Genomic DNA, 17446 nt, shown 5'->3' with positions numbered 1-17446 from the left:
GGAGTGCAAAAGGCCACCCTTAGCACAAGCGCAACTGCACATCCACAAGCCTGCACAGTCAGCACTAACACGTTTCACTAGCTATTCTGGTGGGTGGCACAGTCCGTGCAGTGTCCCACCAGTAGCCAGGGCCAGGTATGTGGGATAACTTTTTACAGGGCACACCTGGTTACAGCACCTCAACCGATCACGTAAGCGCCCCTTCCTGGCATGTGTAGGAAGGGCGTGTGCACTGCAGTACAGTGGGAAAGTGCCCAGAATTCTAAGGCCATGCAAAGAGAGCCAGCAAAAAACCAGGAGGAAAAAACAAAGTTTCAGGGAAATCCCCTAGGAAGGACCATGTTCAACTCAGAGCAATGGTTACTCAAATAAAGGATTTTTATGGGGCCATCCGCCACATATTCAAGTAGGCTGACTCCTCCTGACTGCTGGAGCTCTGGTGATTCGGCTAGCATTGAAAGCATTTCTTCGCGATGTCAAGGGGAAGTCAGTGCAAGTGTTCACAGTCAACACCACCGCCATGTGGTACTGCAACAAGCAGGGCGGGATGGGGTTGTGAACCCTTTGTCAAGAGACCCTACATCTCTGGACATGTCTGGAACAGCAGGGCATAACCCTGGAAGTTCAACACCTGGCAGGCTCCCTCAATGCCAGGGCAGACAAACTCAGCCGTCGATGCCTATCGATCATAAGTGGGGTCTCCATTCGGAGGTGACACAAGGGCTTTTTCAGCAGTGAGAAGAGCCTTGGTTAGAACTGTTTGTCTCTGAAGAGAATGAGCAATGTCAGCAGTATTGCGCTGTGGAGTTTTCAAGCCAGCTATCGTTCAAAGATGCTTTTCATCTTGTGTCCTGTTCAGGCCTCCTATATGCCTTTCCGCCCATTCCACTTCTGCCCAGAGTTATCAAGAAGATCAGAAACGACCGGGCCCAAGTCATTCTTGTGGCTCCGGACTGGGCATTTAAACTCTGGTATCCCATCTTTAGAAAAAGTGCATTGATCCTCCGATCAGGATGCCCCTTCAAGGGGATCTTCTGTTGCAGCAGCAGGAGAGGGTCCTTTATTCGAAACTGTCATCTCTCTGCTTCATTGTGTTGAGATTGAGCGGCGATAGTTGATAGCTTTTGACCTTTCTCCGAAGTCTATAAAGTTATCTTGGCGACACTCCACCAAAACAGTATATGTCTCCCGTTGGCAAAAATGTATACAATATTGTATAGAAAAGTCTATCAACCCTCTTTCTGACATTCTTCTCTTCATTCTTACCCTTGCCCAACAGGACTTTGCTCTGGGTGCTCTTAAGGGATATCTTTGTGCTCTGACTGCCTTCCTGCGGCTTCCTAAGTAACCACTCTCTCTTTAAGTCGCCTATTGTAAATAGGTTTCTGAAACGGCTTGTACATATGTTTCACCCTTCGCCCTTCATCATGCCTCAGTTGACCTGAACCTGGTTCTCATGCACCTTATGTGTGCTCCTTTCAACCCACTACACAACTGTCCCCTCCAGCTGCTTACCATCAAGACAGCCTTCTTAGAGGCAGTAACATCTGCCCGGAGGGTGAGTGAGCTGCAGGCTTTGTCATCCAAGTATCCCTATCTTACTGTGTTCCCTGACAAAGTGGTGTTTCGCACTTGGGCCTCTTTTCTCCTGAAATTGGTGACCCCATTCCATTTGGCACAGTCTGTCACCTTGCCCACCTTTTATGCTTCTCCACATCCATCTAAAGAAGAGGAACAACTCCACTGTCTCGACCCAAAAAGAGCGCACAAGAGAGTTCCGGGTGGATGACCTATACTTTGTGGGGTATGTAGGAGCTAAACAATGCGCTGGGCCGTTCTCTGTATTAAAATCTGCTATTCCCTGGCTAAAAAAACGCCTCTAGAGGGCTTAAAGACCCATTCCACCAGAGGAAAAGCTGCGACCACGACGTTAGCTCATGGAGTTTCAGTCCTGGACATTTGGCAGGTAGAAACGTTGGCATCCCTGCACGTTTTCCAAACACTACTGCCTAAACAGTCAGGTCCGCAGGGATGGGCATTTCATCTATTCGGTCCTGCAGGACTTCTTAGACTAGGTAAATTTGTCCACTGCCCAGATTCAGGATGGAATGGCTTGGGTATCTATTCAAAGGTAAGAAATCTGCAGCTTGCTGTCTTTTACAGATGAGAAAGTTACTTACCTTCGATAACCGTTATCTGATAGAAACAATATCTAGCTGCAGATTCCTTACAGACCTCCAGACATTTGTGCAAGTCAGAAGCCATATTCCCCCACATGCTGGTTTCCTGACATTGAGAGTATAAGAACTGCAAAATGTTTGTCTCCTCTTCCTTTTGGTATGACCTCCAAACTCCAAGTGATCTTGACAGTAAAGCCTTTTTTACTTAAGAGTGTTTAAAATGCCATCTAGCCTAGGTGATTGCTCTACTGTCCTTCTCTCTTACTCCTCAAAGTTCCAAGAAAGAGGGGTTACATGGATTAGACTCTATAAAAAAACCCTTATTTGCTACATTCAAAACTCTTCTTGACTCCGTAGAGGACGTCTTTATTGCCTTTGACGGTTCTAAATTGGGCTAATCTGTGAAAAAGTATCTGTGGGTGTATTTCTTTTTGCCTCAGCTTTCGCACTGAATTGGCTGTTTCTGATCTCCATGAGGGGGTTAAGTCAGTTCATTTGCCTTCCTGAGAGGAGATGAGATTCAGTGAATGTGCTAGACAGCATTCTGGGCCTTTGTTGTTTTTATGTACTTTTGCATGGACCAGCATTGTACCACTCAGTCTCAATTTGGAAGAACAGTGCTTCAGGGCTTTCAGATTTTAAGCATTGGAAGTGGTTTATATAAGGAATCTGAGAGTATTCTGCCTGATGGATGCAGTAGCTGCAGCTGGTTCCTTATCACCCTCTCGCCTCCCCTCAGTATGACTTTATAAGTCATACTTTTTGTAATTGTTTGTGGTACGCTCACTGCATCAATGGCCTTTGTCAAGGCTGTCAAAAAATGGGCAGAACAGATATCATTGGCACCTTTCATTGATTTGCTACGTCTCTTTCAATAAAGTTGTGCAACTTCATAACCAATATCCCACAGTGCCTGTTAATGCTGAAAAACCTAGATCTCTGTGGTGTGCTGAAGAATAAATCTCTAGGAGCTATTGTATCCATCTGAAAAAAAAAATTAGGTAAGTTACTTATCCTTTGTAAATAGTAAATAGTGTATTGCTAGTACTTCCACTGGTGTTTTGAGTAAATTGCCCTCCTTTTTACTCTGTTTATAGGATGCAACGTACAAAATATAAAAATCTCAAGAGTGCATGTTTGAAAGTCCCCTGGTAAATTTACCTAGTAACTGCAAATCACAAGTCCATATACTCTGAGCATTTATATTTTGAAAAGTTCTCACATTTTTCTCTGATTTTCAGATTAATGCTTTTAGAAAAAGAACACTCAGACACTGTTGCGTTGACAGAAATTCTGTTGGAAGCAAGCCCAGCACTTGCACATTCTCTAGGTAAGTAAGGTTGTCCCTCAAGGCTATATGCTTGAACGTCACTTTCATTTTGACTTATTTGATGAATTAGTCAATGGGTTGAAGCACAGTTCATGGCCCTTTTGGAATAAGGAGCATATTCAAATGTATTGTTTTTGTACCCTTATTACACTCATGTACAAAGGATAGCATACTTGATAGATTTAATGTCTACCTCAAATTGCTGTCCAATTTAAGGGATTGTGAAATAAGATTCCACAGTGGGGCTTGTCCATTAATGTCTGAAAACATTGTGAAATTGTAAGCTCTCCATCCATTTTTAAGGTGATGGGCTAGTACGGTTGCCATCAAATTCAGAACAAAATGGCCCATTATTATACTAGTATTGCCAAAAAAGAAGATAAGATTAATACTTTATCAGGCATAAAGCATGGAGCACCATGTTAAACAGATACAAAATAGCTATATTTATCACATTGATCAATTAGCAAAATTGTGCCATTCTTGAATGAAAACAAGATAGCCACATTTGTATAGGCTCTAGCTGAATTGGCTAGGCTCATACACCATTCTCCTTTTGGACATAACTTAAACATTATGTGGTAGGCTTCAAGAAGATTCTGAGCATAACTCCAAAGACAGCTGAATCTAGAATTATCATGATTGATGTTCTGATCAGATGTTCCCTTTTACTGGTTGAAACCCGATCTTTGATGAAGTGTTTGTGTGAGGGACCCCCTTACTTGTACTCTGGTTGAACAAAGTTTCAGTTGGCTCGTTGGGTAGGTTTGCTAGTTATCACTTCATTCTGTACTCTTCACTAGTTATTGAGTGGTGCAACATGGCACACAACCAGTCAGTCTTCCTTTCAAAATTGACCATACCAGCAGTTGAGTGGATCTGCTGCTCAGTGTTCAATCTCTGTGAAAAACTAAAACATGACTTTAGTGCCAAAATGAAAGCATAGTTCAGCTACTGCTCCATGCTTACTGAAACATTTTTGATAGGTTTATGAAATCCCAATATATCTTGTACTTTCCCATTTTTATTATGGTGTGAATTGAATTTCTGATAGAGACTTCTTGCTGCAGAATCCTCACTTTTTAAATATTCCTCAGGCATCACCTGAATCTGTAAACTTTTCAGCAGAATCTCTGCTTACCAGAAAGTGGCGCCATGCGACTCTGCACTGATGCTGTTCCATTCCAGAAATGACATGCGGGACCAATATAAGCACCACTACTGTGTGCTGACATCAATTCCTTTCTTTCTGTGCCTCCAGAAGCAGATTGGGAGCACTATACAGGTCTGTTTTAAGATGTAATCTCAAAAACCTTTTTCAGTGTGCAAAGGATGCCACCCCCAAAAATGACAGATTTTAACCACTGATGGGCTGTAGCAAGCAAATGCCTGTAACTGATCCCCTCTGATATGCCTGTGGTGCCTAGGGTCGAACCACAACTCCAAGGCCTGTGGTGACTGCACATCGATGAACACAAAGAAAATCAGGGAATGCAAGGCAAAACTTTACAGCAACAAAAATAAGAAGACTCCACTCCAAGACCATTTACCAAGTCATGCTCAGTGTTCAAGGTTCGATCTCAATCCCATACAGAGTTGACAGAGCTGCTCTGGACGCCTGTCTTTGTAGCAGCCCAAGTCCTTGGATAAGAGCAGAAAACACAAGAAAACAAAAGGGGACTCTGCTCTCTTGTATCACTCCCATTTGCCTGAGCAGGCCCTAAGGCAGACCACCTTTCTCAATCTCTCTCCCGAGGTCGGCCGACTAAGGACAGCAGATCCTGCAGCCCAAGTTCCCAGGGTCTGCAGCCACACTGCATTAGGTCGAAGAGTTCTGCGCAGCCATGCTCCGGTTCTTTCTATCCCTTGCCAACTCCCTCTGACGGCAAGCCTTTGGTCCCCAAGAAGCAGTGTCCTTTCACCTGGGATTCTGATGGTGGGGTTGCCTCAGTGGCAGCTTTTGAGCCTGTTTTGCCTTCCAGCACGATGACCAAGGCCGGCTCCGGGCAACTCAACACTGATGCCAACTTTACTTCCGCAACAGGTAGCCCTGATCCTTCTTTGTGCCGCCTGTTCGACCTCTACTGATGTTGTGTCAATTCACAGATTTGAGGTGCGCTTATCTCAAGGACAACAACACTCTCTGCATTCCCTTTTTGAGACAGATTTAAATAATGAATGTGACCCGGATGATGAGTTCACTCATCGCTCCCAAGACTAGGATTGGTACGAGGACTTACAGGAAGCTAATGGGCTCTATAACTCCCCAGAAATAAGTTTTTTTTTCTCTCACTGGACCAGAAATGGAGGAATCTGCTTTCTAAGCCCTGATCATGCGTAGGATGGTCCAAGTTCTTGAGCTCCAGCTTCCACATTGGAGGTTAAGACCAATGTCTTGACAGAAATTCTCCAACCGGAATGACCATCTTCTGAACCTCTTTTTCCATTTAATGAGGACCTGATAGATATCTCATTGGGGGATGGGGCCAAACCTTGTTCGGCCCCCTCGATCAACAGATTTCCAGGGGACAGAGCCTCGCTCTGGGGTTTTCTTTTGCTGCACCCCTCGCCATAAAGCCTCATGGTGCAGGCTTTCACCAGGCCTCTAATCACAAAACATTTCCCATAACTCTCCCTGATAAAGAATCTAAACGAGTGGAAACATTTTTAAAATGTGACTTTTCCTCTACCTGCTTGGCCCTCTGCTTTATTAATGCCAGCTGTTTGTTGGGATGTTACGTTCATTCCCTTTGGGTTTTAGAGGCACAAGTCCTGCCTGGTGTGCCCAAAGTCCTTTGCCCTGTGCTTCCTCAAGCTATTCAAGATGGTCATGATGTGGCCAAGTTCACAATTCGTTGTGGCTTGGACTCCACCGGCTCTTTGGTCTATAAGCAACAGCATTGCCATTCACCGCCATGCAATGTCCAGTCCTCCTGGTTAGATATGCCCTTTGATAGGCCTCACCTATTCAGGAATACGGCTGATTTCTTGAGTGCTTTAACGAGAGCTGGGATACCATCCGCTCTCTGGGCCTTTCTGCCTCCCCTCGCCAACCACAACAGTTCCTTTGCTGCTTTTGTGGCTTTGGCCCAGGTGTCTCTTCCTGCCAGCCTGTTCAGGCCCCTAAAGGAACACAGCAGTTTGATGGTTGGGGCCAAGGTCAGCAAGCCTCCCAGTCTACTGCCATACCCTCCCCCATCTAGATGCACCGCCCCTGCCCCCACGTGTTCCTACCAGCCAAACTGCTTTAGTGTGCCCTTACAGGACACAGCCACCCAATAGGAGGCAAAAGTCAATTCTTCTTGGGTTGGCAGGCGATCGTTTAAGACAGATCGGTCCTACAAATTGTTTGTAGGGGATATGCCTTACCCTTCCTTTTTTCCCAGCCCCTGCCCCCCACCCCTCCCCTAGCAACTGACAGAGGACCATCTCTCCATTTTGCCACAGTAAGTGCAAGCTGTTTTGCCCAAAAGGGGTGTTGAAAGGGTGGTAGCGCCAGAAGTAGGACATGATGGTTATTCCTTCTACTTTGGCCTATTTTGGCCTATTTTATACCTGCACCGTCTCAACTCCTTCCTCCAAAGCTGGCCCTGGTCAGTCTCCCCTCAACCCTGGAGACTAGATTGTGGCATTGGACCTGGAGGACTCCTGTTTCCATCTACCCGTCCTTCTGGTTCGTCAGCTACTTGCACTTTGTGGTGGGACAGGAGCATTTTCAGTTTGCTATACTCCCCTTTGATTTTATCAGAGCCCCTTAGGTGTTCATGTAAGTGATAGCGGTGGTAGCAGCACACCTTTGGCAGTCAGGAGTACTAGTCTACCCCTGCCTTAACTGCTGGCTGTTGAAGGCAGCCTCGCCCTAGGTATTGGTCAACGACCAGCAGACTATGGCGAACTTCCTGTCATATATGGAATTCACTATCAATGTGCTGAAGTCACACCTGACTCCTTACCAGAAACCTCCCTTCATCTGCGCCATTCTGGACATGGTTTGGTTTTGTACCTTTATGCCGGGAAAACTTGCCCAGGACATTAGGTTATGATCCTGATATTTCAGCCTCAGTCCTAGATTTCAGTGAGGTCATCTCTGTGGCTGAAGGGACTGATGGCCTCTTGCTTCTTGCTGGTGAAGTATGCCAAGTGGCATATGCAGGATGTGCTGTGGGACCTGAAGCCCCAGTAGGCCCAGCATCAAGGGGACCATCTCCGAGTTGAAGGAGACTGCAAGAGATCTGCACTGGTGGTTACTGACCCGCAGTTGGGTTAGCGCAGACCCCTCTTCCTTCCTCATCCAGAACTGACAGTGGTCATTGATTGCATTGCATCTTGCCTGTGATGGCCATCTGGGAGAGTTGGAGTTCAGAGGCTTCTGGGCTCCGGTTGAGTCGCAGCTCCACAATTAAACATCTGAGCCGAGGGCCGTCCGCTTAGCATTGAAAGCCTTCCTTTTAACCTTCAAGTGGACCCTGGCATAGGTTCTCCCAGACAACACCACTGTCATGTGGGACTGCAACAAACAGGCTGAGGTGGTAATTTTCCTAGTGGTGAACTATCTGGCGGGATCTTTGAATGCAAGGGTAGCTGAGCTCACCCGTCGACACCCAGTTGATCACAAGTGGCAGTTACACCTGGAGGTGGCAGTAGATTTCTTCCATTGTATCGGGAGAAACTTGGCTTGATCTGTTCCCCCCCGCAGGGAACACGCTATGTCAGAGCTTCTGTATGTTGGAGTTTTGAACAAGTCTCTTGCTCTGAGATGCTTGCCACCTCAAGTGGAACTCAGGACTCCTGTTTGCCACTCCTGCCTGAGTTCCCAAGATCAGGATCGACCAGGCCCAAGTTATCCAGGTGGCAGGATCATGTCCGGCACCCGGGCTTTCGTAATCTCCACCGTCATGGATGGAGATATAAAAACTGCTGAACACCTTTCCACCTTTTACCAGAGGTGGCTGGTGTCATCTTGGCAGCTAGGTATCCCTCAGCAAAAACTGTATACCCCTGTTGTAGGGACAGATTTGTGATTCGGTGCGATACATGACATATTGATCTCCTGCAGGCCAAATTGTTTGTTGTTCTCTTGTTTGTTTTGCCTCTTGTTCGGCATAATTTTGCCTTGGTGTGAGGAAAGGCCTCTCTTCATGGTTAGCCCCCACTTTTTGCCTGGCATTTGATGTAGTCTCAAAGTTGTTAGTGCCCAGAGCCCCTGCTAACCAGGTTCCTTGGGCCAGATCTCTTCTTAAAACTGTTTTGATGCATTGGCACACCCTTAGCTGCCACTATAATTCCCTAGTACAAGGTAGTTAGGTACCCAGGGAGGCCCCCTAGGGCAGCAGCACAGATTGTGCCACCCTCAAGGGCCATGCATCCAGATACACCCAGCACTGCCATTACAGGCTGAGTTTCCTGGTGCAATCCTAAAATGCAAACTTGATGTGGCACACAGACTCTATGCCCTGTCCACTACACACTGCGTGCAATATAGGTAAGTCACCCATCTGGCAGGCCTTCCCACCCTAAGGCAGGGTGGACTATATTGTATGTGTGGGCATAGATGCATGAGCAATATGCCCCTACTGTGTCCTTGCCAAACCTGGGACATAGTACGTGAACAGAGCAGCCATTTTAATACATGTGCTGGACACTGGTCTATATGAGTTTCACAGCTACATGAACCTTGCGTTGCTTGATATGAAACATCTCAGAATAAAGAATCCAATCTGGTACCAGCATTGGATTTATTCCAAAATTTACCCAGCGGCCACCTTAGAGTCCCCTGCAAAAGCTAACTACCCTGGCATGGTAGCTGGCCAGTCACAACCAGCCTACAACTACCAGACAAGATTCTGGAACCCTGGGGTGAAAGATCCTGCAGTCTGGGTCTCAGAATAAGCCCTTCCTGGGCAGAGGTGTTTTCACACCTCCCCCCAAGAATGTGCACTGCCCTGCTAGCAAGCTTCAAAGGGCTTACCACCCTTGAAACTCAACACCTAAGCCTGCTGCTAGCAGCAGATGTCCATCCCTGTTGTAAACCCCCACTTTTGGCAGGAGCAACAACAGGAAAACACTCACAGGACAGGAGGAGTGGTCAGCCCCATCACCCCTAAGGTGTTGCATGCGAGGTGACCCCTCCATTTTATTTTCCTCCATCTTGCATGGAAGGAAAATAGCCAATCAAGTGTAGGTAAGTGACCTCTGCCCACAAGAAGTGGTCACTTAGTGGGTGTAGCCACCCTAAGGTTGATGACCCATTGGCCACTACCTAGGTACTCCCCTAAATGCCCACTAAATACAGTTCTTAGTGGGCAGCCATAGACCATAGAATCAGATTCCAAGGACAAAAAGAAGTGCAGTGCTTTTCCAAGTGGTTCCCCGCAGTGGCCTTGCATCAGCTCCAACAACCTTCTACAGCTGCTTCTGCCGAAACCGGGAGCTTCCCAAATTTCTTCAGCTAGTCCGCAGAGCCCACAACAACCTCAACATACCTGTAAAAGGAGACATTGGTCAACCCATTGCCTGATTTTATGCATTTTCAAAGTATTTCTCCATCGATTCCCGTGGTGCGTAACTACGCACAGAACTGAGACATTTTCTAAACTTTAAAAATGTATAATTTAAAAAGTACTTATGTTTTGATGATCTTGGCCTTACAAATGTTATAAAAATGTGAAGTATTTTTTTAAATGGGTCTTGAGTTATTCTTTTGAATGTGTGGTCTTATTTATTGATACTGTGAGTACAACAAATGCTTTGCACTTCTCCAAGATTAGCCTAACTGCTTGACCAAGCTACCATAAAAATGAGAGAGCATTAGGTGATCCAGTTTTTACCTCTGTAAACCAACGTGTGGTTTCCCTGACCCACTGCACAGTTTGCTTAGCTTTTCACACTACATAGAGGGCCCGCCTCCTGCAGGTATGATGAGATCATGGAGGAGTCACTGGACACTCTAGAATACAAGCTTGAAGACCCTAACATGGACTGGGCTCAGGACCTGGGTGAAGCCAGTGGATTGGACACCTCCCCTGACTCTGGCGTTCTTTCTCTCCCTATCATGGCTACAGAAGAGGGAGCCTCCTACTCGATGGTGGTGCGAAGGGCGGCCGAGGTCCTGGCCCTCGAGCTGCCTTCAGTTGCAGTCAGGACTAACCTCATGACTGAGGTGCTTCAGCCCAGGGCTTCCACAACAGAACCCCTTTTGCCTTTCAGTGACGCCCTCACTGATGTCCTGCTGGGGATGTGGTCTACACCCAGCACAGGGGCTCCTGTAAACAGGACAATCTCCCACCACCATAGACATGCCCCTAACAGCCCTAAACTCATGACCCAACACCCTACGCCTGAGAGCTTAGGCATTCAGGCTTCTTCCTCTTCTTGCGCATTCCCTTTTGCACCCCTAGACTGGGAATCAAAAAGACTGGACCAACTTGGGAAGAAAATGTTCTCTTCCTCCAGTCTGGCATTGCGGTCTGTGAACACTGCATGCCTTTTGGGCCGCTACACCCATACTTTATGGGATACGGCCATGGAGGTGATGCCACAGGTCCCGGAGGAGGCCCGGGCCATTCTCACCCAAGCTGTTGCTGATGGGAGAGAAGCAGGTAAATTCACTATTCAATGTGAACTGGACACCACCAACTTACTGGACAGATCGGTTGCGTCGACAGTGGCTCTTTGGCTTGGTTGAGGATGTCTGGCTTTTCCAGGGATGTCCAGCAGTCATTTATGGGCATTCCCTTTGATGTCACCCGTCTACTCAGAGACAGAGGACTGAGCTCTTGAGCGCTTTTAGGAGTCCCAGGCTATGGCTAGGGCCCATTGTCTCGCAGCTGCTACACGTCCCCCTCAGTCCCCTTTTTGCCCCTTTCGTGGCTACTGAAGGGACACCCAACCGCGTCCATTTCCCTTCAGCCACTGTGCCATGGCCATGGACATGGGATCCAATGTCCCAATTGGATCAGGGACCTGACGGTCAGCCTAGTCCACCACCCCTCCCCAGCAGCCCCTAAACTTTCCTAGTCTGTCGCTCCATCCCGGACCAATTGGTGGCAGGATTCACCTTCACCTGCCCCACTTGGAATCCATTGTGACGGACAGGTGGGTTTTGCAAATCATCCAAAGGGACTACTCTCTCCTCTTCGAGACTACTTCTCCTGCCATGCCAGCAGCCTACGATCCTATGACTTGGATTACTTGGTACTTCTCCGCAAGGAGGTTTCGGCTCTCGGCTAAGGGAGCCATAGAGGGGGGAGTCCCTGTGCCAGAAGTAGGTTGCGGTTGTTATTCCCACTACTTTCTGGTGCTCAAAAAGAAAAAGGGCCTTTGTCCTGTCCTAGAACTCCGGGCGCACAATCTCAATTCAAAATGCTCACTATGGCTCTGGTCCTTTCTGCCCTGGACCCTGGTGACTGGATGGTAGCGTTGGACTTTCAGGACGCCTATTTCCATATTTCCATCCTGCCTGCCCACAGACGTCACTCGCGGTTCGTGGAAGGTCATGAGCATTTTCAGTTCACAATGCTCCCCTTCGGCCTTACCAGCGCCCCTCAGGTGTTCACAAAAGTAATGGCTGTGGTTGCAGCTCATCTGTGTCGGCTAGGGGTTTCAGTCTTCCCCCACATTGACGACTGGCTGTTAAAGGCATGCTTGTCCCAGGCTGTAGTCTCCCACCTCCAGACTATGGCAGACCTCTTGCATTTCCTGGAGTTCACTATAAACGTGCCGAAGTCACACCTAACTCCCTCTCAGATGCTCCCTTTCATCGGAGCTGTTCTGAACAAAGTGCAGTCTCGGGCTTATCCTTCCGATAGAATATTCAGGCTATGATACCGATGTTTCAGCCTCTGTCCTGGGTTTCGGTGATAATGACTCTGAGGCTGCTGGGCCTCATGGCCTCCTGCATTGTGTTGATCACTCATGCCAGATGACATATACAGACTCTGCAGTGGGACTTGAGGTTCAGGGAAATCTCTCCAACATGGTCCAGATCTAGGAGGGAGCTGTGAAAGATCTGCAGTGGTGGTTACCGAGCCGAGATGGGTCAGAGGCAGATCCCTCTTTCTTCCCCAACCAGATCAGACAGTTGCATCACTCTTGGGATGGGGCAGCCATAGGGGAGAGGAGGAGATCAGAGGCATCTGCTCCTCCGGCAGGGTCCGGGCACCACATCAACCTTCAGGAGCTCAGGGTGATTAGGCTTGCATTGAAAGCATTCCTTTCCTCTCTCCAAGGAAAAGTTGTGAAGGTGTTCATGGACAAGTTTAAGTTTAATGAATTTATAGAGCGCAAAGCTACCAGGAGGCTTCCCAGCGCTAAGGTGGAGGAATTAGACTCTGACATGGTCTATGCTGTGAACAAGAATGTCTTCAACTTCTTCCGAAATGCAGATTCTAGTTGTTCCTGCTGGAGATCCAGAGGGAGCGAGTTCCAGAGGTATGTGGCTTTAGCTGAGAAAGAACTACCTCCCCAAGTTACTTTCTTGAAATGAGGTATGATCCCCAGTGCTGCAGATGAAGACCTAAGTACCCTCTGAGGGATAAAGGGCGTGAAGATCTTCCTAAGAAACATAGGACCTTTGGTATGAAGCAGTTTGTGTGTCATGCAGATAGCCTTGAAATTAATCAGTTGTTTAATTGGGAGCCAGTGAAGAGAGGCCAATTCTGGTTTAGCCGGCAAATGTCTGGGTGTGTTCATAAGCAGGCGTGCAGCAGCGTTTTGCACAACCTGCAGTCTAGTTATTACATAGTTTGGAGAGCTGAGGTAAAGGGAATTGCCATAGTCTAGGCGAGACAAAATCAAAGCTTGGATGATAAGCCTTCTGGCCATAAACCGAAGGATATTAAGAATTTTCCTCAAGGATCTCAATACGCCGAAACAGGATGAGGACAGATTTTTAGATAGGCAATCCATCCTGAGGCGCGAGTCTAGCCAGAAACCCAAGCTTTCGATCTTTTTCTTAGGTGAAGGGAAATTTTTAAGATCTTCAAGAGCCAGAGAAGGAGACTTAAGAAGGGCTTTGCTCCCAACTATCATTACTTCAGATTTCTCACTGTTCAGTTTAAGTTTAGAGATAGTCATCCATCTGGCGATATCCGCAAGGCATGAAGATAGATTGGATTGAGGAGTGTTGCTGACATTGGAAAGAGATACTACCAGCTGGGTGTTGTCTGCGTATGACACCAAGGAAAGACCATGAGGTTCAACAATTTTAGCTAGAGGAAGCATATAAACATTAAAGAGAGTGGGACTCAACGAAGAGCTCTGAGGGACCCCCGCATGTAAGAGGAAATGTGTTGGAAAGGAAAATGCGGTCAAGAACTTGGAAGGTTACATCTTTCAAGAAGGAGGAAACCCATCTTAACATTGTACCCTTAATTCCTAAACCCAAGAGTCTTTGAAGTAATATATCATGATCCACCGTGTCAAATGCAGCGCTGAGATCCAGTGAAATAATGGCTGCAAGTCTGCCTGATTCCATTAGTTTCCGAGTGTCTTCCACAACTGCTAGTAGGGCTGACCCTGTACTATGTTGGGGTCTGAATCCCATTTGTGAAGGATGGAGGAGCTTGTGATTTTCAAGGAAGGATGTTAATTGCTTATTAACATGTTTTTCCATTATCTTTGATACAATAGGGAGGAGGGCAATCGACCTATATTTAGAAAAGAGAGCTGGATCGAGCTTGTTTTTTTTTAGTTGGGGTTTAACAACTGTGGGTTTCAGGGGCTGGGGCACAAGGCCAGAGGTTAGAGACTGGTTCAGAATATAATTTGAGGTGGGTGAGATTATAGTTGAGACCGAGGATAAGACATGAGGTGGGGCAGGGTCTAAACGGGATCCAGATTTTATGGTGTGCAGATAATTAGTGACTAAGGCTTCAGTTGTAGGTTGAACGAAGAAAAAGTAACTCTGGGACGTTGGAAATTGTCGTCTGAATAGCACTCTATATTTTGGGAGTGGTTAGGCGGAAATGTTAGATAGATGTTTGCGATTTTCTTTTGAAAGAAATGTGCCAAATCATTGCTATGAGCTGTAGAAGCCTCCACTAGGTTGTCTACTGAAGGGTCCTGAGTCCATTCTTTGAGGATCATAAAGATCTCTTTGAGTGAGTTAGCGGACTGCTCAATTCTAGATGTGTAGAATACAGCTTGTGCTGATTTAGTTTCTACATGAAATGACCTAATCGCCTCCCTGTATTGAGTTTTGAGGTGATGTCATAATTCTTTCTCCACTGTCTTTCAAGTTGCTTACACTTCTTTTTGTTGTTGAAGTAATTGGGGTGTGAACCATGGTTTGATCATGTGATTGGTCCTTCTGGTGACCGTCTTTGCGGGTAATATGGTATCTAAAGAGGTAGATATCCAATTATTAAATTTGATAACACAACACCACTGTCATTTGGTACTGCAACAAGCAGGGCGAGGTGAGGGTTGTGGAGTCCTTGTCAAGAGGCCCTGCGTCTTTGGACATGACTGGAATGTCAGGGTATATACCTTGTGGTTCAACATCTGGCAGGCTGTCTGAACGCCAGAGCAGACGAACTCAGCTGTCAATGCATGGTCGATCAAGAATGGCGTCTCTATCCAAAGGTGGCACAAGGTCTCTTTCAGCAGTGGGGAGAGCCTTGGTTAGATCTGTTTGCCTCCACAGAGAATGCACAATGTCAGCTGTTATGCGCATTGGAGTTTCCAAGGCGGCACTCGCTCAGCGATGTTTTTAGTCTCAAGTGAAATTCAGGCCTCCTGTGTGCCTTTCCACCAATACCACATCTGCCGTGAATTTTCAGAAGATCAAGAATGACCGGGCCCAAGTGATTCTTGTGGCTTCCGACTGGGAACACAGACTATAGTATCCCAAGCTTCTGAGCATGCCATTGATCCTCCTCTCAGACTGCTTCTTCAGGAAGATCTTCGGTCACAGTAGCGGGGGTAAGGTTCTCCACTTGAACCTATCCAGTCTGTTTTCTTGCATGGAGATTGCACGCCAACAGTTGACAGCTTTCGACCCTCTGCCCGAAGTCTGTGATGTTATCTTGCCAGCTAGACATCCCTCCACCAAAACGTTATATGCCTGTCGTTGGCATAAATTTGTGGAATGGTGTACCAAGAAAATGGCTGATCCCCTTTCTGAACCTCTGTCTAAGGTCCATTTGTTAATTCTCTCTTGCCCAGCTGGGCTCTGCCTTGGTCACCCTTAAGTGTTATTTGTCTGCAATCTCTGCTTTCCTCAGACTTCCTGATCAACCCTCCTTTTTTTTAAATCTCCCATTGTGGTGCGATACAGTAAAGATCTCACCCGCATGTTCCCGCCTACCCTGTACATAATGCCCCAGTGGGATTTGAACTTGGTACTTAATTTCCTCATGCGCGCTTCTTTTGAGCCTCTTCATAATTGTCCTCTTCGCCTTCTCACCTTAAAAACAGCTTTCCTTTTGGCCATTACCTCTTCACGGAGAGTGAGTGAGCTACAAGCTCTTTCTTCGAAACCACCATTCATCTCTGTTCATCATGAGTAAGAGCTGCTTCGTACTAGGGCCTCTTTCCTCCCTAAAGTGGTCACACCCTTTCATGTAGGCCAATCCATCACCTTGCCTACTTTTTATCTGCCCCACATCCTTCTTATGAGGAGTAGAGACTCCACCACCTGGATCCAAAAAGAGTGTTGGCCCTGTACCTCAACCATACCAAAGACTTCTGGGTGACAATCAACTTTGTGGGTTATGTAGATGCGAAGAAAGGCCAGGCGTTACAGAAGAGAACCATCTCCAGATGGGTTGTTCTCTGCATCAAACTGTGCTACGCTTTGGCTAAGAAGCAACCCCCTGTGGGTTTGCGTGCACACTCCACCAAAGCAACAGCTGCAACCACTGCTTAAACACACGGAGTTCCAGTCCTGGACATCTGGCAGGCGGCATCATAGGCATCCCTGCAACCGGTCACCAAACACCACTGCCTGGACAGTCATGTTCGCAGGGACGGCTATTTTGGCCAACCGGTCCTGAAGTTCTTCCTAGTATGATCTTATTTTGCAGACCCACCTCCGGGATGTTATTGCTTGGGTATCTATTCTAAGCTAAGGAATCTGCAACTAGAAGTCTCTATCAGATGAACAAGTTACTTCTCTTTGGTAACAATTATCTGGTAGAGACATAATCCAGTTGCAGATTCCTTACCGACCCACTCGTTCTCCCTCCACTGCAAACTGATTTCTAGACATAGGGACTCCCTTTCAAGGCCCTAGTTCTGGTGCAGCAATCTCTGTTCTTCATGTCTCTGTACATCTGGCGTGGAAAGTCGTGAAAAGAAACTGAAGTCAGCGCACCGGGGTGGTGCCTGTATACGACCGCAACGTCATCACGTCGACCACGATGCCAACGACAGACGCAGAGTCAACATGATGCCAGATGGCGGCATGGGTACTGCTCAAAGAAAAACTCCGGATCCAGTTTGACGCTTGGGGGAAATTTTAAGGTAAGTAATCTGCAACTAGGATATGTCTCTACCAGATAATGAGTTACCGAAGGTAAGTAACTTGTTCACTAAGATCCCAAGGTATGCAAACACTTTGTATAATGTGTTTTTCCCTACCATTAATGTTTAGTACTTCCCTTTCCCCATGCATGAACGGGGTCATAAAAGAGTATAAGGAACTGAAATCAGCACACCAGTTGGTGCTTACATGTCCCCATGCGGTCCCATCCTGGGAGAACGGAGTTGACCCTGAATTCACGTAGAGCTACTTGGTGACACTGGGGAGCTACTGCTGGGGGAAAAGTTTATGGGTTCTGTTAGACTTTTCATCCTTGGCGTGGTCTCCCTTAACTTTTTGCCTCTGTTCCCCAGGTTGTTGATGTGTGCTGGACTCTGATTTTACTGTTTTTGTTACTCTGGGCACTTTACCACTGCTAACCAGTGCTAAAGTGCAAGTGCTCCTGTTTAAAAT

At 47.0% G+C, this 17446-nt stretch overlaps 1 protein-coding gene across 2 annotated transcripts in view; it reads left to right on the top strand.

The window, feature by feature from the left end:
• The window catches only part of ECPAS (Ecm29 proteasome adaptor and scaffold), a 790558-nt gene that overhangs the window by 759682 nt on the left and 13430 nt on the right, over nucleotides 1-17446 (top strand). For both annotated transcript variants that reach the window (XM_069240017.1, XM_069240008.1), the window contains exon 47: nucleotides 3422-3510. In XM_069240017.1, coding sequence (XP_069096118.1) covers nucleotides 3422-3510 — 89 coding nt within the window. The remainder of the gene's footprint in view (nucleotides 1-3421; nucleotides 3511-17446) is intronic.

Source organism: Pleurodeles waltl, chromosome 1_2 (assembly GCF_031143425.1).
Source record: "Pleurodeles waltl isolate 20211129_DDA chromosome 1_2, aPleWal1.hap1.20221129, whole genome shotgun sequence".
Classification (NCBI taxonomy): domain Eukaryota; kingdom Metazoa; phylum Chordata; class Amphibia; order Caudata; family Salamandridae; genus Pleurodeles; species Pleurodeles waltl.
The sequence above is the reverse complement of the archived record's forward strand: the minus strand, read 5'-3'. Positions and strand labels throughout refer to the sequence as shown.